Raw genomic sequence first — 22,201 nt, 5'->3', positions numbered from 1 at the left:
ATTTTAGGTGATATGTGAAAATGATGTTCACTTTTTTGTAAAGGCATAAAACTTGGTACACTTGAACAGTTTGGAGCCCTGAACATTTTCAGATATGGAGCCATCGCAAAAACGCTTTGTGGCAGCCATGGTGGTCATTTTACTTTCCACCATAACCAAATTATGTATTTTGCATCATATCTCCTGAACCAATCATGATAACACAGAAAAGATGATGTCTAGTCAGTCTAGTGGCTTTCTCTGCAGCTTCAGTAATGGATCTGATGGCCTTTCTCTATGGCCTATGAAGGTCTCTATGGAGAGATTTTCAAGCCGTGTTTGAGGTCTAGCCTGTGGAAACATTTTGGCTTTGGCAAAAAGGGAGATGTCCTTGATAATGCTCTCGCTGTCTGCAGAATCTCTCGCTTGTCTGGCTCTTCCTCGCCATCAGCCTACTTCGTTTTGTTGTCGTCTTTCTGAGATGCTCTGCTGGCGCATGTCGATGACATTATTCACAGAGACCGTGAACCGGAGTTTTTGTATTATTTTGTGTTTCTGCTGCTTAGAAAGCCATTTACAAACTGCCCCAATAACAGAATTCAATGCAAAGTTCTGACATTCTATCAGATACAAACTGCACACGGTTACGTTTATTCTCACAAGAGATGTTATCGTTGTTATTCATGTAATATATCATTTTAAAGCTCTTTTTGTGCTCTTTATGTTGGAACTATCCATAGGCACAGAAGATCAATATGAAGTTAGTTATAAGGGCGTTTGGAGTGGTATTCAGAATTTGCCCAATTGCAGCATTAGAGGTCAAAGGTCAATTTCTCTTGACCTCAGTGTCATGGCAATGTGACCGATGGATAAATTATAGTCTAAGCTTTACAACGATATAGAACTTCATGATATTGTGTGTTGTTTACCCTCTTTTATACTGGATCTATGTGTAAAATGGCGAAAAAAGATGGAAACATTTTAATGATGGAGGGATGAAAAAAGGAGTGATAGCACATAGAAAGCTACCATTGTTGCAATGCTATCATGCATTTTCCAACACTAGGGACATAGACCTTTAAAAGAATCACTATGAGACTTGGTCCCTCCAAAGTGGCACGACGGACACATTTTAAGGGTCTGGCTCATGGACTACTTGAAGATGTACTTTTTTTACTAGATTGAACCCTGAGGAATGTCTCCAGTTATCAGCTACATGGTAAATAAACACATTACCAGTTACACTTATTCACTATAACAAATCAAACCAAACATATTTTCTTTAGGTTCTTAAATTCGTGCAATCTGGGATCCAAAATAAGGACATTTTAATTGATCCTTTGGTGCAAAAGCTTATGAAGAAAAACATACAAGAGCTTTTGTTATGTGGGGCGCAGCAATAGTGACAGGCCTGTGACTGAATTTGGAGTATTAACTGTTGTTTAGGAAATTATACTTCAGGCTATAGGTCCTTGCTCGTGTGGCACACAAGACGCCCTCTGTAAGTCACAGCTGAAGTGATTGTTTATTTAGTGACACTCACCTGAAGCTGCCATAGACGATGAGGAGGATGGATATGAGGAAGGTGGACACCTGGCTGGAGTCAACTAGGGAGTACGCCCTAAAGAGAAAAGAGAGAGAGAGAGAAATACAAACATGAGACTCTGAGCACAAACATCTATGTAATGAATCTAGTAAAAAAAGCTCCTTTAGTGCAATACTGAAGACAAAGTACAGTGTTTTTGCTGGACAACTATAAAACAAAACAGTTTCCAGAACAACTGTCTTTATACTGACATTACATTGATTAATTATGCCAACTTGTATTGTTTACTTTTCTGTTAAACACAACTTGTCACTTCCTTAAACATCACATGAACAGCAGGAAAGTAAATCAGCCTTAAAATACACAAATGGCATTGTGAAAAGACTCCCAGACTTCAAGCCCTTGTTAGCTGCTGCTTCCCCCTTTTGTTGCTCCTGACAGGAATATTTTACACACCGCTAGTTGTACTGAAGCCAGTTATCTGACTGCGACTTGATGTTGATGATTATCATTATGTGAGATTTGGCATTTTCCCCCCAAAACACAACCGTATTATTTCTGACCATATTGCTGATTCATTACAAGCTGAGGTAAGTGACAACACATTTTGTTGTTTGAGTTCAATCCCCATCTGATGCGCTCAGACTTCCTGTTATCCTTCAGATCAATTAAATGTTTTTCAGTATGTCATTTAATGTTTGATAAGCATCTATGAACATTTCTGAAAGAGAAAAATATGTCCCTCTGCCAATTTACCCTGCATGATGCTTTTCCAAGCGTGACAGTGGAGGTGTTAGCCAAAGGTAACACTCATTTATTACAGAAAACTGTTAAATGATTACCTGACTACACATTTATTATTTCTAACAATACACCTAAATATCCACTGTGGCACACCAGCAAAAAGACTTATCAATATAGAGCCCAAGTCAAGTTATTAGAGGCTACCTTCAGAATAGAGAGAGAGAGTCAGAGTGGACCTGATTTTAGCCACATCCACTTTAAATTGAATTATGAGAGAAAATAAATCTGAAAATAAATCTGGGCAGAAAATTTTACCCAAAGAGTTGTTTTACTGTGTTAAATTGCACCGGTATCCCTTCCTCTTTGAATAAGGGTGGTTTTCCACCTACTTTCTAATCAATTCAAACCTACAAACCAGCCGTTCAAAATCATGATCGCACAGTTCTCTCTAGGATAGTCCTCGACCAAAGAAATTCTTAGTCAACTAGCACTCAATCGATTAGTTGATTTAATCGACAGATCTGTAAAACTGAGTTTTTTCCACAAAGAATCACACAAAAGCACCACTTTAAATCTTGTGTTTACCAGAGATTTGCTCATAAGTTTTTTGGAATTAAGCCATTCAGCATGAAAAAAGCAAGAAAAAAAAAGACTAAACCGACTAAAGAAATCTTCGTCTAAATCTTCTATCTTAGTCGACTAAGACCACAACTCCGATTAGTTGACTAATCGAATAAGAGTTGGAAGGCCTAGTTCTCTCCATAATTGGTTTTATACCTCCATGCCGTGGAAAGTAAGAAAAATGGAGACATGTATGCCAACTGGAGTTTCAGTCAATCATTTCAGATGCTGCACTTTGACAATCTCACATCGGTTTTGGTAATTTTATCACCACCACGTTGAATCTCTGCAGGTACACGAGGCACATTTCGCCCTCCAAAGCACACAGCCAAAAATAACCTACTTTCGACAACAAAAATTGGTTTGTGAGTGGAGAAAATGCTATATCAGAAATCAAGATTTAGAAGCACAGTAAGTATAACAGCAAGTGTTAAAGCCTCTGTTCATCTGCACAGGTGTTTTCAGTTATTTTGGCTGATTAGACCTCTGCTCAGGTTGAACGTTGGTGGAAATTTGATGAGAATTTATTTGGTCACAAATCTTCATCTACCAATAAATGATATGGTGTCTTCAAATGAAACTCGTGAGCTTGTGTTTACAACACAGGAAGTCGTGTACATGATATGCTTGGCTTTCAAGTGGTTAAGTCGTGAGAACACCGCTGCTAAGCAACGCCAATATTAACGGAGCCTAAGTGGGTAACATAATGCCGTAAATGCAAAGGCATAATGACGGAGGAAAAAGATGAGGCCATTGGGAATATCAACATTTTCCTCAGACATATTATAAAATTATGAAGAAAAACAATATACGACTAAAATTACAGTATATTAACTTATTATCCCTGGCCTTCACCATTTCTGACAACACGTCACAACTCGTGAACTCGGAGCCTTCAGAAACTTTCCACTTACGAGGTCGTGAATACCACAAGAGGGGGGCGTTCATATGGATAAACATGGCCCCATTTGAAGGCACCAATAAAGGTGCTATTTGTCCCGCCCTTAGACGTGCAACAAAGCTAACAGGAGACTCAGGAAGATGTCAATCAATTAGTCCATACACACCCACACAGTCCTGAAAAAAGGTCTAATCAGCCAGATGAACTGAAAACACCTGGGTGGGTGATCAGAGGCTTTAACTAACCGAGCACCATATCCATTTCATACAACGGTCAACTGACCTGTGCATTGTGTATATAAGGGGAACTGGGTCAGCACAGTTTAATTTAAGCGTTGGACTATTATCACTGTAGTCAAAGTGATGAGATTAGAAGAATTTATCTACGAGAACATCAAACACAACGTGAAGACATTTTGAATCAACATGCAACACGCTGATGCTGCACGCTACAAGAAGATGCTGCTGCGTTGCACAGAGCCGAACATGTTCTGTTCCCCTGAGATCAGCGGGCTTTGTGATTACTCGCAGGAAAGCAATGAAGAAAGGAAAGCGAAACAATTCGATAGTAAAATAAGAATTGCAAATTTTGTTGCATTTAAAAAGGAGAACTGGAGAAAAACAAGCAATCGATTACCAAAATCAATAAGGCAAATGTGATCCATACCGTTTCTAGGCACAATGGAAACTGTCTACAAAGGAAAGGGTTTCTCTGCTATGTATGGTCTTCTAAATTTTAATGAGACCTATTGATGTAATTTGGGAGCATACTGTATGACTCACTCATAGTTTGGAAAATAGGCATCAAATAGCTTTGTTTTTTATAAAGCACTGAAAACATGCTATTTTAATTGTTCTATTGTTAAGCAAAGAAGAAAAAGACAGTATTTGTGATTAATCCCACAAGGGGAAAGACAATTTTTTCACTCTGTTATATTCACACACACAGGCCCAAATACTTTCTTGTATATTGTTTTGTTATAATGTTTAACATCTGTCTTTTGTTAAGCACTTTGCTTTTTTTTAATTTATTTTTTTAAACAGTATAAACAATATAAAGCTGTATAATTTGTATGGCACAGCATATTGAAGGCACCATATTTAATGAAAAACTATCAAGATCCTATCCTGAAACATCCCACAGACATACAGTAATCTGTCTTCTCTATACTATCTGGTACAGCAAACAAACACTGCGTTACAAAATACAGCACACCTTATCGCAAGAAACCTGTGGACCTTACTGAAATTACTCGAGCGACACAGCAAACAAGATTAGGCTGAAACCTAGCATATGGCTGGACCGTGAATGATCACCGACTACGTGTACATGCACAAAATTAGGCCTGTGTATTGGCAAGAATCTGGCGATATGATACGTATCACGATACAGGGGTAACGATTCAATATATTGGGATACTGTAATTAAGGACATATATTGCAATTTTTTTAATCTAATTGTAGGAAAACTGTCATAGTATAAAAACGCGTCATTCAAACTGGACAGAAACAAAATAAAACTCACCTAAACCGTCGTCGTTACTCTTTCCAACAATTGCCAAGTGTGCTTTGGAGTTTAATGGGAAAAAACACCGAATCTACAGTTGCCCCCCCACACACACATGAAGCCGCGCATACTCTGATTAGCGTAACCTGTTGCAGACTTGTTCGAAAAACCTGAATAATATTGGCATATCGCACGTCTTAATCGGAAATTGCTCCATTCAGAATAAGGCCTAATTCAGTGTCTATAATATGAGTCCTGGATATTAAATGTTCATCTGCAATTTTGTGTAGTTATCCCAGTAATGTTTGTTCTGTAGTGTACTGAAGCAGCATCACATGACATGGTTAAGCTACATTTGCGTCAAAGTGAGGACTGTTTTAATTTAATAAATGTAACAATAAATTCATGCTTTTCCCAACAATTTGTTGTTCCGGACTACTCATCTGAAGTGTTTCTGTCCTATTTCAGTGACTAAGTAATTAGTTTGGTAACATGTGTAATTTTACTGCAACATGATAATGCAGATTTTTTTTTTTTTGTCTGTCAAGACAGTTAGTAGTACAATCCTGACGGCCTATCCTTTATACTGGTGACTCTCTTTACAGCCATCAGAGGCAGCAGGTATCTGTCCCATCTGCAGTCTCTAGCTGGAGTGATGATGTCGCTGTCAAGCCACAATTACACACAGCAGACCCGCTGCTCCACATTTTAATTATAGTACAGGTAGGTGTGTGGCTGTGATGAGCAACATGATGCGGTAGAGATTGTTTTCGAGTTCAAAACTTAAGTTTAAAAATAATTCCCATCTCAAGTCCCAGAAAACAAGAGATTCCTCTGAGGAAAACTCTACAGGATTCCCAAACTGGCAGTGCGTCATGACGGGGATAGCTCCGTCATTAAAGGGGGTGAATGTACGGAATGCGATTGTCACAGCCTCTAATGCGCCCATCTATAATAATGCATTCTTACTGATCCCACCTCGGGTGCAAATGCGCGCCACAGGTGTGCCAAGGGACCCCGGCCCCCCGAAATTACCCAAAGTGTGTTTGGCACGCTCCGGATGCACTTGGCAGGGCGCAACTGACTGCGATCTGGCCACTGGATCACAAAAAATAGAGCCCGTGGTGTCCTCTTGTGTGCACAGAGCAGCAACTAACCGTCGACTTGTGGAGGTAAAGAGATAAAAACAAACCTGATTCTGACATCTGAAACATGCGCATCATTAACAACATGTTGAATAAAACAACACACAGTAAGTGGTAGGCTAAGCAGCTGTCAGCTGTTTGTTCTAAAAATCAATATGCATGTGCACGTAAGTTGTCGCGCATGTACGTATCCAGGCAGCCCTGGTAACAAAAGCATTGCACAGCAACAACAACCGCGTATGTATTGAGGAGGTGGATCAGATGATCGATCTCGAAGGAAAAGACGCTATTGGCAGTAACATCGTCGCGCCTATTCAATTTTGAAAGAGCGACGGCCAATGAGGAAACTCCGACAACACTCGACCGACCAATGGTGTGGCTTCATCACTCACTCAGTGTCTCAGTCAGTCAGTGACAGACTTTTGCATTTATAGGGCTCGCCTTGCTGCGGTCCAGCCACAAATAATCTAAATACCTCTTGACCTACATTCTCCCCTTGCAATCTGTACATGTTATTGTGTTTTTGTGAGACAGACTAGACAAAATAAACAGGAGCTGATGAAGGACATAATGCGAGTCGTCGGCTGATGGTTGCTGTTAAAAAGAGTATCCTCTTCAGATTGAAGATGGTGGCATCTTAGTTCTGGTCCAGGAGAGATGAAATGTACTTTTTTGAAAAATAATGAATATGGCTTAAAAACATCCTTCTTATCCGGCTCATTTTTAAGTCTGTTAATCATTCAAACAAACCGATTTTCTGGGCTCTCAGATACAAGAGGTTGTTAGATTACACATCTAACTAATCCTAAAATTTCAGGGTTTTTTTTTCATGTGTAATCAGGCTTCTAGTTTGCAGACTGATGCTGCGTCTAAGCACCAAACTGTTCCCATATCAATGATCTGGGGCCTTGACGTAGCGTAGACTTGACATGCAACCTTATAATGCAGGCCTTTTTCTGGGGCAAAGACAAGGCTTGCATTGTGAAGTGGCTGCCTTCAGTTGAGAGGTGCAGATTTGACCCCGATCCTGACCTGTATGTCTCCTGTCAAACTCTCTGGCTATGGGTGAGGAATGCAGGCTGCCGTTAAAAACAAAACAAAACCAGTGACCCCCAATAATGTCATCACCATCTTAGTCTGCATTTTAGCTCCCCCCAATTTCATCAGTGTCTTGAAATCTATTAGCTATCAGCAGATCCATGTGCCTGGCTTATCAGATCTATTCAACCAAGTTTTTTGGTATAAACACAATCATGGACTATGTCTGATATTGTCCATATTTTGCTACTTAGTGCATTTACATTTACCTTCCACCATTTTATTTGAGTGTCCGAAGTCACTATTGTCCCATAAAAAATAAGGGGGCTCCTATCAATCTCTCTTTATAAAGGCCGATCAGAAGAGCCGATCAGATGACGAAAAACACACAAGTCAATTTCTCTATGCGCCGCTAAAATGGCTTCACAAGAGTTATGTCTCTAAAGCCCCTTTTACACGGCCTGTTCAAGGCGGGAATGTTGCGCCGTTATTCCTCCTCGCTGTTCTGTATAAAAGGTACGAACACGGAATGGGTCGGGCATTGTTGCTCCGCCGCTAAGCTGGCAGGGTAGGCAGAGAGGTAGATCACAGAGCCTAATCGACGTCTCTGTAAAAGGCATGGCGGGACTACACGCAAACACACTAGACGCCGACGCTGTCGTGTTACACATCACGCCAGAATGCAATCTAAAATCAGAACTAGGGCAGCATTGTTTGGTTCAGTGTAAAAAAGCAAAGCTGGTGTAATGACAGGTCTCCTATACAGCAGTATTGCAGGACCTATGTAAAAAAAAAAAAAAAATGGGGCTTATGAGAGAGCGTATCTCTAAGAGAGAGTGGAATACGTTGCACATTAGGGGGGTAACGATACACCGATATGGATCGTTATATCGATTCAAAGAACAACGATCCAATATCATTGATGCAATGAAATTCCCATGGCACGTCAGTGTCAACATTTCTGTCCGAGTGCACCTCCTTCCTAAACATTCAAACAGTTCTTAAACATGAGAAATGTGGCACTTCAGAATGAACAGGAGGTCTATTTTTATTATTTTTTAGTAAAATGAACAAATTGATTTTTGACTTAAAAGTCTGGAAGAGCTCAGTAAAAAAATTGTCAGATCATAATTTTTTTATGTGAGTTTATATAAATGTAACTCATTGTGTTAAATGGAAATATAATTGAATCAAAATCATATCATGGCAGACTTTGTGATATCAGCAAATATCGTATAGTATCGTTGTCCAAATAATGGATATAACATCGTATCGTGATGAAACTTGTAATTTACACCCCTATTTCACTTGCTGCCTGCCAATAAATTAAGTTGTCAATTCATGATACTTTCTAATTTCAATACTTAATATACAATGTTGTTAAGAATAGTTAAATAAATAAATTATGCTACACGATAAATAGAAGGCTTCAAATAGACCCTGTGATAGTTGATCGGTGATCGGCTGACGCTGCCTCCAGCGATTGGCCCCAAAAATCCTGATTGGAGCACCCTTACTAAAAAACGCCACACAACGCGAAAAACAAACAAACAGTGCCCAAAGCATGTAAACTACATTTGCTAACAATATCGAAATGCAATGTATCACATTTTATACAAAATTGCCCTCGTGTGACACTGCTGCTGAGTTAGGCTGCTATATTAGTTTGCAGATATATCGTATTGATGAATATGTCGGCCAGTAAGAAAACAACAAATTGCAGAACATAAATGCCAAAGATATCTTTGAGGTAGCTACTAAATACATAGTTTGTCCTCCACAAGTTTGTTGTAAAATGTCCATACAAACACCCCCACTAATTTAAAGCGATCCTTAGCAGATTTAGTAAACGCTCATATCCGTATGGGACTCAAACATTCAGTATAGGTTGGGCTGTATTCGTAAATGTTTAATTGCTGAATTTACTGCTCACTAAAGAGTAAATTATTGAGTATTTATTATATTAAGAATAATAAATGAGACAAAGAGCCAAGGCTACAGAGGGTGCAAAGTTTCAGAGGGAGAATCTTACCAGTCATGACAGATGCACCACACCGGAAAACTACATTAATAAAAGGGAACAATAGTCATACATTGTCCCCCGCCAACACTGACCAAAAGACGTTCAACAGGACATCTGTTACACTACAAGATAAGGTTAAAAAAATAACCACTGAAACAGTTTCTGTAATACTTTCTCTGGCATTTTTTTGTTATTCAAGTTTGATTTATTGAGCTCCTGGTCATCTTTTTGAAGACAAAAATGTCTCCCAGTCTACTACAACTGTATAGCCTGCAACTCCAACCTTACTTGGTTATAGTGAAGCAACACACAGTGAATATAAATGGGTTTCCTCTGCAACATACTGTATCATGCAGGCTGCATTTTCAGTGTGTGTTGGCAATGCCAGCAAAGGCATTTCTAGGCAAGATAGAAATCCACAAAATAGTTATACAAGGAAAATTATAATGGAGGACAAACACTAACATGGTCAGGGCTCATGAGTCAATGCATTTTGGTTTGGTCAGCAAAGGTTAGGCCTAATTCATTAACAAGGTATTAAAAAAGGCACTATTTGTAGAAATATCAGGGCCTGCAACTGAACTCAGCTTTTTTTTTTTTTTCTGCTGGCATGCAGTGAATAATATTTCAGTTCTGAGTATCGCTGGGCTGCATTACTAGTTTTCTTTCAAGTACTGACAGACAACAGCCCTTGCATAAAAAGACTCTGTGCTCCAAATCATTTTTTCATTCTGGTGTGAATGTGAGTGAAGTGACGCAGGAATTCACAGGTTTCATTGTGATGCTGAGGGAAAAAAAAAAAAGCAAGAATCTTGCTGCTCTTTCATTCATTCATTCATTCATTCATTCATTCATTCATTCATTCATTCATTCATTCAGTAGTACAGGAATGACTACAGGGTGTCTAGGAGGGGAGGGGAGGGGTAACATGTAGTTCACTGTGGAAACAGGACACCGGGACAATACTGCATCAAGTAGCTCTGCCCTGATCTTGTTTGCCTCTCCTTAACGACTGAAAACACACTCAGCAGGCATCATCTTATCAGATTCGTCATATTACAAAGGGACCAGTATACCTGACCCATAAGGTAGGTCATAATAAATGTCTGACGATCCTAATATGACACCCTATTCAGACAAGTGTTTCTTTTTTGTGAGTTCTAAACTAAACAGGTTAAATGTTTTACAGTTTGGCCTCAAGCATTAAGAAAGTGATTAAGAAACTTGTTCTCCTACACACTAATGATGTCACTGCCTCGCTGTCAACACACAGCGAGCAGATAGACAGCTAGTTTAATCTAACACAGACCTAATTCATATTCTGGTATCGAGCTGGTTCGTCTGAATTCTGCGCACAGAAGCCTGTAGAACATGGGTGAGATAGATGAATGGAAACATTTAAAAACAAAATACAATCCCGGACTGTTGAGGGCTGGACGGCAGCCCAAAGTGCCATAAGACGTCCTTGTTCGCTGACAGACTAGGTTTTCAATAACACAATTCCAAATACCGTCCTCCATCCAAGCAGTTGCATGCATGACTTGACCACTAAGGGCCAGGTCACCAGGCCACAATGAAGACTTTTACAAAACGCTGCCCTGTGAGGCGTGGATATTTAAAATAATATCTTACTCTGTTCTCACCAGATTATACACATAGAGATAGATTACGCAAACTGAAGAACTCTGCATATATATTAACTTTACTCGCACTATTATTCAGTTTACAACAGCCACTGGGTTGTTGATGGATCCCCTACTGGGAATTAACATGTATCTGCCTCCACTTTCTCATCCAATCACAGATGTAATGGGTTACATACTTCAGGAACCACAAAGTGATTTGTGATCAACGGTGACCTTTTTTGACTCCATGAAAGTAAGTACACCTCACCTGCATCGCTGCTCTGGTGTGTGTTTACACCCTTCTTTGGTATTTTTATTGTTTGATTCAGAGTCGATAAGGTCTCAACATAGAAACATACAGAACAGGTTGGCGTAGAGGGCATGTAAGGATCCTGGGTTGGGTTTCAGAGGCACACGGATGCCATGCAGAGTAATGGTTTTAGAAAAGTTTAAGGAAAAGGCAGATCTATATTAGCTGCTGGTCACACATCATTTTGTTAATTCCCTCAGAGCATATGAACACAAAGGGAAAGTCTCAGCCTCAGAATTCAAGATGCATTAGGCCTCTGTATCTTCCGCTGAAATTCTGAAGGCTAATCTTAAGTGGTGCTTTTGTTCAAGATGCAGGCAACAGGTGTTCAGTAATCTGTCAGATTCAAACAGATCAATGTGTGTCTTAGCGGAGAACACAGCAGCATTAGTTGTGTCTACATAGAAAATCTAAAAGTGAGTATGTGACAGTGCTGGCTGTCATTTGTCTTTTTTGGTGTACCACAGATTCTCATTACAAAAGACTACAGATGCTACATAAACCGGCTTATATTAAATGTGCAGAAGTCAACATTTTCAAGTTAACATCACTTACTTTGCCTAGAAAGACTGAGCTTGAGTGAGATTGCAATGTGGATAGTCTGAATAATAGTATTTTGGGATTAGATTTTATTAATCATGTGTCCTGAGGTAGAATTCTTCTTAAATTCAGTAATAAAAAGAGAAAGGAAAAAGATACTTTTGGACTACTACTTAGCGGATGTTGGAAAAAGTGTACTATTACACAACAAGACTAACAAGAGTAACAAGAGTTTTTTTTTCACAAATGTGAATGACAAATGTGTGTCTCATTTGCAATGTGAGCGTGTCAGTCAGTAAAAGATGTGACGTCAAGCGCTACTTCACCAAAGTCCACAGCAACTTTTCACAAGACTTTCCGGCTGGTGGCAGTCTACGAACAGAAAAGGTAAAGGAGCCGAAAACAATGCTAAAAAGACAACGGTTTCTGTTTACTGAAGAAGGCCAACGCAGCAACAGAGGCTTTGTTTAGTGGCGAACATCCTAACGAAACACAAAAAGCCCTTTGCCTATGGTGGGGTTGTAATAGAGGCGATGAATGCGGTGGCTGAAACGTTATTAAAAGGACCATAAAAGTAAGGGTGCTTTCACATAAGGGGCCTGGGCCTGGATCCGAGTACACTTGACCCCAAAGTCCAGTTTGTTTGATTAGTGTGAGCGCTCTGTACCACACTCAGGCACAGTTTGCGATCCGTACTTGCGTCCTCTTGAAAAGGTGGTCTTGAGCACCGTTCATGTGTACTCGGGTACGGTTTGCATCAGGTGTGAAAGCCATCCGTACCGTAACACAGAAGTGGACCGCTATTAAACGCGAGTAACCTTAGCAGTCAGTGAGTAATTGTGAAAGGACAGGTTCAACGCCGCCTCCGAAATTTGTATCTGCGCGCAGCATGCGCCGAACTCATCCTCTGAACTCATCCTCTGAACTGCACGGCCATGCGTGATAAAGCAGGAAGGCAGGCGAGAGGGTCCCTAAAATATAGATAATAGTAGCCGATGGGGTTGGGCGATGTTTGTTATTTTATTTCGCTAATTTAATGATCTTCCTCCGAAAAACGAGGGCACTAAAAATCTCTCTAAACCTCCCTATATCTACTACAGGACGGTGTGTTATGGGATTGCAGAAGAAGAAAATCTATTTCTTGATTTCTTGAGTGCTTGATGGCAAATATATTGACACGTTAACTAATAAATCCTCTGCTTTCAGTACAGAAGACTGTTGAAAACATAACGCACAACACAACAACCTCAGCCACACTTGCAAGAACCACGATAAGCTTCTACAACATTTTGCAAAGCAGTAAAAACAAGCTGCACTGATGAGTTTAGCAGGTAGCTGCACAAATATGGTAAAATGCTCAGTTTTTGCTTGTGATACTGAAAAACAGGGATCACTGTTTGTTACTGAAATGATTTTCTCCACACATGGACAGCAACGCTTACGACTCAATCCTCCATGCAATCTAGAGATTTAACTGTGAAACACAAGTGCTAAAACAATCAATTAGCTGATAAACAATTAACCATGTAAGTCATTTATCAAGTCAAAATAATATCGCTGGTTACAACTTCTTGTGGGTATTCGTCATTATATTTGACACGTAGACAAACTTTCAGTTTGATTGATGTGGTTGCTGCTGTGTTCAAACTGGAGATTACACCTGGCAGTGTGGGCTCAGTGGTTTCAACTATATGACCTTCTCTCCCTCATTTGGTCTCATTTCTATCCTCTACCTTATTAAACCAAGTGTGAGAGCTTGGTCATGAGGTGGTGCGAGGTGGTGCCTATGTTTACCGATGTGTTACAAAGAAGTGTTTTCTGCTCAGTACCAACAAGCATGTGTGAACGTGTCCATGTTTTCAGACACCCAATGGAGCTGAACAGAACTGCATGCGCTCACATCATATTAACCTTTGACTGTTGACTTCTCCATATCAGAAAAGTCCTGTCTTTCTCAGCCATTTCCTAAACCTTACTGGGACATTTGTTATGTGCACTTTTCCATATAATCCCACTCCACCAGCCCCGAAGATAATATAGATCAGACCCTTTTGGCTGTTCAACAAAGCATTCAACTGAGATGCTTAAGCAAAGCAAAGGCACTTAACAATTGGGCAATGGCTAGAGCAAAAGTTATGAATGAAATTTACAAAGAGTGAAGGCCAATATTTTACAATGTCTACACTGGGTTTGTGAAACAATGATTTATTAATAAATATAATTTCTTCTTTCACTCCAAATTAACAGAATAAAAGCTTCCACATGATGGCACCAACAAGTGCAGTAATTGATCGATGTTTCCTAAATACAAATTAGAGTTGCACACAGCATTTGACGTTTGCCTTGATGGACAAGTAAAATTAAACACTATGCGAGAAATGCGTAGGCCTGCTCTTACCTAATATATCTGTGTGACTGTATATCGCTGTGTGCACCTCAGGAAGCACTACTTTCATAATTACACCTAAAATATGATGATTGTGAAGTTGTGACTTACACAGTGTGCGTTTGACATTGAATGAGGAAGTGAAACTAGGAGAAAACTACTCCATTAGCAAATAGATGTACCAGTGTGATGGTAACATAAGGTTACCTACCGGTGGTTTAAAGTGGCATCAAACTACAGCTTACAAGCTTTCAAACAAGACACCTTCAAAGCAGTACATTAGCCGGTTAGTCATCACAAGGCTAAACAGGGCTTGCTGTGGTTTACTTATTAGCAGTTTATCCAGGCAGTGATTTGTAGCTATAAAACTAATTGTGCGAACAGAACATGCAAATGCTACCAAGCAAAGCATCCAAATCGAATGTCTGCACACACATTGTCATTAGAGGTCTGTGTTTAACACCTGCTTTAGTCAAGTATCACTAACATAATAAATGATACAAATTTAATGCCTGTAGTTGCCAATATAATGGTTTCAAAAATGCACAATGTTTTTTGTTTTTTTTAATGCTCGTAAAGCAGAACTTTAACTTGTTGGGTGAGAGGTATGTCACAACTCTGTGGGTGTTAGTATTTTGTTTGCTTTCGAGGTAATTGGAGAATGGGGTTGCGTTCAATAGCTCAAGATGTGATGTGATGATGGTAGAGTAACAAAAACAGACAAAACTGGCAGAAGTCACATTTCCAAATAACGGTTATGTTTGCTGAGGACAACTTGATTTGTGATACTGGATGAGGCTGATATAAAACGGCTATCTGTACATTTGAAGTAGTGGTAGAAAATCGATAAATTGGTGCCGATAGGACATTTTACAAACTATCGTTATTGGCGGAACTGCCTCCGATGTGTCCGATGGCAAAACATCACCGTTTTGGATGGAAGCTCCAGTAGAGGGGGAGAAAAAAAGTTATCTTTCGAATATATAACGCAACACTATCAGCTCTTTGTCCACAATACCAGACAGAGAGGAAAATAAATTATTCTCTGTTACATTAACTTGTTTACCAATTTGGTATTCTCTCTTCCAAATAATCCAGCCATGTCACTATCCATTCATGAAATGAAATTGCACACTTAAGGATCCTCCTTACCCCGGGAATATACACCGACATTAACGGTTTGTGAGAGTGGCATTTAACAATGTAACAGGACGCACAACAGAAGAAATTCTGACCAGTCATAATTCACAGAACAGCGTATTGCCGATTGTAAATAAATAGAAAATATTCCAACAATGTAATCCACCAAATCACATTTCAGGATATTTTCTAACAAATGATTAAATTCAGAGTGACAAAAACTGTTTTATTAAAAACTGCGTATGCAAAAGTAGCCAACTAGGCTGCGGCAGAAGTAAAGAAGATGTCGGCTGATTAATCGACCTTTACCTGCTCCAAACTATCGTTATTATATCGGCCTTTAAAAATCCACTATCGTTCAACCTAATTTTAAACATGAAAAATATAGCAGAGCACGTCTTGTGCAACTTTAATTATTTTACCTCACTGATGTTTGTGTGAAGTAAAACCACCACCTACTGAACAGGTAATGTAAATGAAAATGCCGAAGTGATGAAGTTAGTTGGTAGTAGCAGAGTTAACTAAACATGTGCAACGGCATCAATATTCTCAACCACAATTACAACCACGCCAAATGCAGTGTTTCAACTTCGGTTTACAGCTCCTACAGTCTCACTCACAACGTAATGTCTCTGAAACAAATTCAAATATAACGTAAGGACATACATAAAAAAGCAACCGCTCATATTGTTGTAATATGTTAACATGCAGCGCAAAAAGCAGGCAATACGATCACTAAATTGTCTGTCTGAATCGCTGCAGTGGTAAAAGCAAACATGACTCATCAGTTACATTATAAAGCAAAAACTTTTCCAGCGTGAACATACAAGCTTCGCAGAATAGATGGTCACTGTTTGTGTCTTTGTCCTCTGATCAAAACCCAATAAATGGGAATTTCCAAAACATGGCTGTCACTTTGCATTTCCTGGTAAAACTTCTGCTGTTCCTTACATGCTAAATATTGATAGTAAGAATGGATGTCATAACAGTTCTAGGGATGCATCGATTTTACTTTTTCAGTCCCGATACCGATACCTGGACCTTAGGTATCGACCGATACCGAGTACTGATCCGATACCAGTGTTTAATTAATAAGCTGTACGCCTCACTGTGTGGACGTGACTGGGATCATTCGACAGACTTGACTTAAACATCGCTCTCCTAACTTTTTAAAACAAAATGTAACAAATAAATACATAAATACACATTTACTGTCTTGAAATGTATTATTAAAATAATAAATTGTACACCAGCAACTTGGTAAAAAAATCTCAATAGGAATTACAATTCCAGTGTAAACCTTTTTAATGCTGCAACAAATTTGGTCAAAACTTAAACATTAATTAAAATTCCAGTATATAATGTATTAAATATATAAATTTAAAATTCAATTTAATAGATCGGCCCCATTGTCATCGATACCCGATCCAGCTATTTGAGTCAGTATCGGCCCGATACTGACTCCGATATCGGTGCATCCCTAAACAGTTCCCCCAAATCTTACAGAATTCCGGTAAAACATATTATAAAGAAAAAAAAGGAAATCCTGTATCAATATGCCAGGCGAATGAGATGAAGAATAAACAGTTCATAAATGTGAATTGTCTGTGTGAATGAGAAATATTTGGCCTCATATTACATAAAAGTGGAAATTCTGTAGAGGTTGAGCTTTTCCTTATCCCAACGGTGCAGCTTTACGACAGGATGTTTATGAAAACTACAATGACAAAAAGCCAGTATAAATTTGTCAAAATAAAAAAAAGCTAAAAAAGCTGATGTCAAACTGATAAAAGGCATACAATTATATATGAAAAGACTATAAAAAAAATGACTGGCATTTCCAGAAAAGAATCACAAAAAGTATAACATTAAATGATTTTAATGAAACTACAATGACACAAAGCCAGTATAAATTTGTCAAAATAGAAAAATCTGAAAAAGCTAATGTCAAACTGATAAAAGGCATACAACTATATATACAAAGACTATAAAAAAATGACTGGCATTTCCAAAAAATAATCACAAAAAGTATGACATTAAATGAGATTTAGACAAACCCATAAGATCACAGCATTTCTGTGGACCTCCATTCAATGAACCTATAGTCTGCTGTTGTAGAGTTATTGGTTTGAACTATTCAGACATAAGAAGATGCTGCTCTAAAAAATGATCATAAAAAAAAACATTCAACCCATGTTGCTGGAAATCAAACAAGCACAATTTAACCTATACTATTTACTAGGCCTCAACAAAATCAGGATATATTCATTCATGAGGGGGACAACGCAAATGAGATTAAGGAAAACTACAATGACACAAAGTCAGTATAAATTTGTCAAAATAAAAAAAATCAGAAAAAGCTGATGTCAAACTGATAAAAGGCATACAACTACATATGAAAAGAATATAAAAAAATGACTGGCATTCCCAGAAAATAATCACAAAAAGTGTGACATTAAATGAGATTTAGACAAACCCATAAGATCAAAAAACACAGCATTTCTGTGGACCTCCATTCAATGAACCTATAGTCTGCTGTTGGAGAGTTGAACTATTCAGACATAAGAAGATGCTGCTCTAAAAAAATGATCATAAAAAAAAAACATTCAACCCATGTTGCTGGAAATCAAACAAGCACAATTTAACCTATACTATTTACTAGGCCTCAACAAAATCAGGATATATTCATTCATGAGGGGGACAACGCAAATGAGATTAATGAAAACTACAATGACACAAAGTCAGTATAAATTTGTCAAAATAAAAAAATCTGAAAAAGCTGATGTCAAACTGATAAAAAGGCATACAACTACATATGAGAAGACTATAAAAATTAAGAAAATGATCACAAAAAGTGTGACATTAAATGAGATTTAGACAAACCCATAAGATCAAAAAACACAGCATTTCTGTGGACATCCATTCAATGAACCTATAGTCTGCTGTTGGAGAGTTGAACTATTCAGACATAAGAAGATGCTGCTCTAAAAAATGATCATAAAAAAAAAACATTCAACCCGTCTTGCTGGAAATCACACAAGCACAATTTAACCTATACTATTTACTAGGCCTCAACAAAATCAGGACATATTCATTCATGAGGGGGACAACGCAAATGAGATTAAGGAAAACTACAATGACACAAAGTCAGTATAAATTTGTCAAAATAAAAAAAGCTGAAAAAGCTGATGTCAAACTGATAAAAGGCATACAACTACATATGAAAAGACTATAAAAATGAAGAAAATTATCACAAAAAGTGTGACATTAAATGAGATTTAGACAAACCCATAAGATCAAAAAACACAGCATTTCTGTGGACATCCATTCAATGAACCTATAGTCTGCTGTTGGAGAGTTATTGGTTTGAACTATTCAGACATAAGAAGATGCTGCTCTAAAAAATGATCATAAAAAAAAAAAACATTCAACCCGTCTTGCTGGAAATCACACAAGCACAATTAACCTATACTATTAACTAGGCCTCAACAAAATCAGGACATATTCATTCATGAGGGGGACAACGCAAATGAGATTAATGAAAACTACAATGACACAAAGTCAGTATAAATTTGTCAAAATAAAAAAAGCTGAAAAAGCTGATGTCAAACTGATAAAAGGCATACAACTACATATGAAAAGAATATAAAAAAATGACTGGCATTCCCAGAAAATAATCACAAAAAGTGTGACATTAAATGAGATTTAGACAAACCCATAAGATCAAAAAACACAGCATTTCTGTGGACCTCCATTCAATGAACCTATAGTCTGCTGTTGGAGAGTTGAACTATTCAGACATAAGAAGATGCTGCTCTAAAAAAATGATCATAAAAAAAAACCATTCAACCCATGTTGCTGGAAATCAAACAAGCACAATTTAACCTATACTATTTACTAGGCCTCAACAAAATCAGGATATATTCATTCATGAGGGGGACAACGCAAATGAGATTAATGAAAACTACAATGACACAAAGTCAGTATAAATTTGTCAAAATAAAAAAAGCTGAAAAAGCTGATGTCAAACTGATAAAAAGGCATACAACTACATATGAAAAGACTATAAAAATGAAGAAAATTATCACAAAAAGTGTGACATTAAATGAGATTTAGACAAACCCATAAGATCAAAAAACACAGCATTTCTGTGGACATCCATTCAATGAACCTATAGTCTGCTGTTGGAGAGTTGAACTATTCAGACATAAGAAGATGCTGCTCTAAAAAATTATCATAAAAAAAAAACATTCAACCCATGTTGCTGGAAATCAAACAAGCACAATTTAACCTATACTATTTACTAGGCCTCAACAAAATCAGGACATATTCATTCATGAGGGGGACAACGCAAATGAGATTAAGGAAAACTACAATGACACAAAGTCAGTATAAATTTGTCAAAATAAAAAAAAATCAGAAAAAGCTGATGTCAAACTGATAAAAGGCATACAACTATATATGAAAAGAATATAAAAAAATGACTGGCATTCCCAGAAAATAATCACAAAAAGTGTGACATTAAATGAGATTTAGACAAACCCATAAGATCAAAAAACACAGCATTTCTGTGGACCTCCATTCAATGAACCTATAGTCTGCTGTTGGAGAGTTGAACTATTCAGACATAAGAAGATGCTGCTCTAAAAAAATGATCATAAAAAAAAAACATTCAACCCATGTTGCTGGAAATCAAACAAGCACAATTTAACCTATACTATTTACTAGGCCTCAACAAAATCAGGACATATTCATTCATGAGGGGGACAACGCAAATGAGATTAAGGAAAACTACAATGACACAAAGTCAGTATAAATTTGTCAAAATAAAAAAAATCAGAAAAAGCTGATGTCAAACTGATAAAAGGCATACAACTATATATGAAAAGAATATAAAAAAATGACTGGCATTCCCAGAAAATAATCACAAAAAGTGTGACATTAAATGAGATTTAGAGAAACCCATAAGATCAAAAAACACAGCATTTCTGTGGACATCCATTCAATGAACCTATAGTCTGCTGTTGGAGAGTTGAACTATTCAGACATAAGAAGATGCTGCTCTAAAAAATGATCATAAAAAAAAAACATTGAACCCGTGTTGCTGGAAATCAAACAAGCACAATTTAACCTATACTATTTACTAGGCCTCAACTAAATCAGGATATATTCATTCATGGGGGGGACAACGCATTTCAGTGATCACATCATCTGTATTTAATCTATTCTTAACCAAGCACTAACATTACACTGTAACATTAACCTGGCTTCAAGTGTGTACACCTCACAATCCTTTACATATGATGTGTGACAACCTGTCGTGTGTCACACAATGCCAAGCTCACACTGGAAAACTGGCATTTTTGGGGACATGACTGCGATGCCAGTTAGCTTAGCTTAGCAGAACCTTTGTTATTGTGTGCAGGCGGATCGACGACGAATGCTAATCAGCTAACACTCATTTGTTAGCACAGTTAACGCTCAATAATGTGCCTCACATTGTCACAAAACGGTGTGCTTAATGTGCACGAATAAAATAATCAGAAAGCAGATAATAATGTGAGCGAACTAGTCAGATAATTCAATGAGCTTATCAAGCCGCTAGCTGAGGCAGCTAGCACCGTTAGCACCGTTGGAAGCTACCGTTAGCATAGCGTCAGCTGGTGATTAGCCGCTGCTAAGCTAACCTAGCCTGTTCCAAGCTAGCTGTTAGCGACACCAGAGCTGCAGGATGAGTGCATGTGTGTGAAGAAGCCGTGTGTTTCTGTGAATTGTCACACATATAATTCATTAGTTTAGTGACCTATATGAAGCAGGATTAGCAGCTATCTAACTGCCTCCTGTGCGCAGCAGCAACTCACCAAGATGTGTAGCCCTGCTCCGCCATAGCGCCGACAAACAGTGGTGGGTTCCTGCGACTGTGTGGCTCAACACAGACAGATCCAGGTCCCGGTGACAACCCGATGGGGGAAAGGTTTTTACTGTTTTATCCTTCACAAATCCACAGTCAATAGCAGTTCTTTCTAGGTGACAACATGATGATACATCCCGGCAGCAGCTAGCAGGCACTAGCTGGATATGTTAATGGGAATGATGGTTTTCTGCTCTCGTTAGGTTGGACAAGACAAAGCACCCCGAGAAGAAGAAGAAAAAACACACTGGTGCTATTTTTTATCTAATTGTCCTGCCGTCACCCCCTCAGCCCAAGAAGGCTCGGTGTCTCCTCCACACGATGCTACAGCCACTGTAGATCCATATTAAAGCACGATGTATCCACATTAAGCTCGTATATTCCCCCAGTCTGCAGCCTCTCTCTCTCTTCTCTCGCTGTTATGGAAGAAGACGTTCAGCTTTGTTTTCTATGGCGAGTCACGGGGACGCGCAAAATCGCCCTGCTGTAGAGCTTTACAAGTAGGACGCGTGCACGGAAACGCGCTTTTTGTGCACTGAAAAAATGCTCGCAATGGTTTTTTCCCTTCAGCTGGCATGCAGTGCAACCTATCATATATACACCTACTACTAAAGCCAAGAGCATTACGTCAATTATTAAAATGGTAAAACTATTTTTATTAATTACCGAGTCATTTTTTTTTATTGGAAAATTCTTTTTATTCATTTTTTCCCCCAAACATGGCATAACAAACATAACACCGGTTCCATGATACAATATATATATATATGTTATTTTATATTTTAT

General features: G+C 38.3%; 1 protein-coding gene across 2 annotated transcripts in view; it reads right to left on the bottom strand.

Moving 5' to 3' along the window:
- sppl3 (signal peptide peptidase 3) overlaps positions 1 to 21,925 on the bottom strand; it is a 36,939-nt gene extending 15,014 nt beyond the window's left edge. Inside the window, exons 1-2 of one of the 2 annotated variants that reach the window (XM_037752756.1) lie at positions 21,366 to 21,925; positions 1,523 to 1,600 (exon numbers count right to left, since the gene is read on the bottom strand). In XM_037752756.1, coding sequence (XP_037608684.1) covers positions 1,523 to 1,600; positions 21,366 to 21,391 — 104 coding nt within the window. In that variant the 5' untranslated portion in view covers positions 21,392 to 21,925. The remainder of the gene's footprint in view (positions 1 to 1,522; positions 1,601 to 21,365) is intronic. The other variant, XM_037752757.1, reaches the window with a different exon arrangement.
- Between the last annotated feature and the right edge of the window lie 276 nt (positions 21,926 to 22,201).

Source organism: Sebastes umbrosus, chromosome 19, assembly GCF_015220745.1.
Source record: "Sebastes umbrosus isolate fSebUmb1 chromosome 19, fSebUmb1.pri, whole genome shotgun sequence".
NCBI lineage: Eukaryota > Metazoa > Chordata > Actinopteri > Perciformes > Sebastidae > Sebastes > Sebastes umbrosus.
The sequence above is the reverse complement of the archived record's forward strand: the minus strand, read 5'-3'. Positions and strand labels throughout refer to the sequence as shown.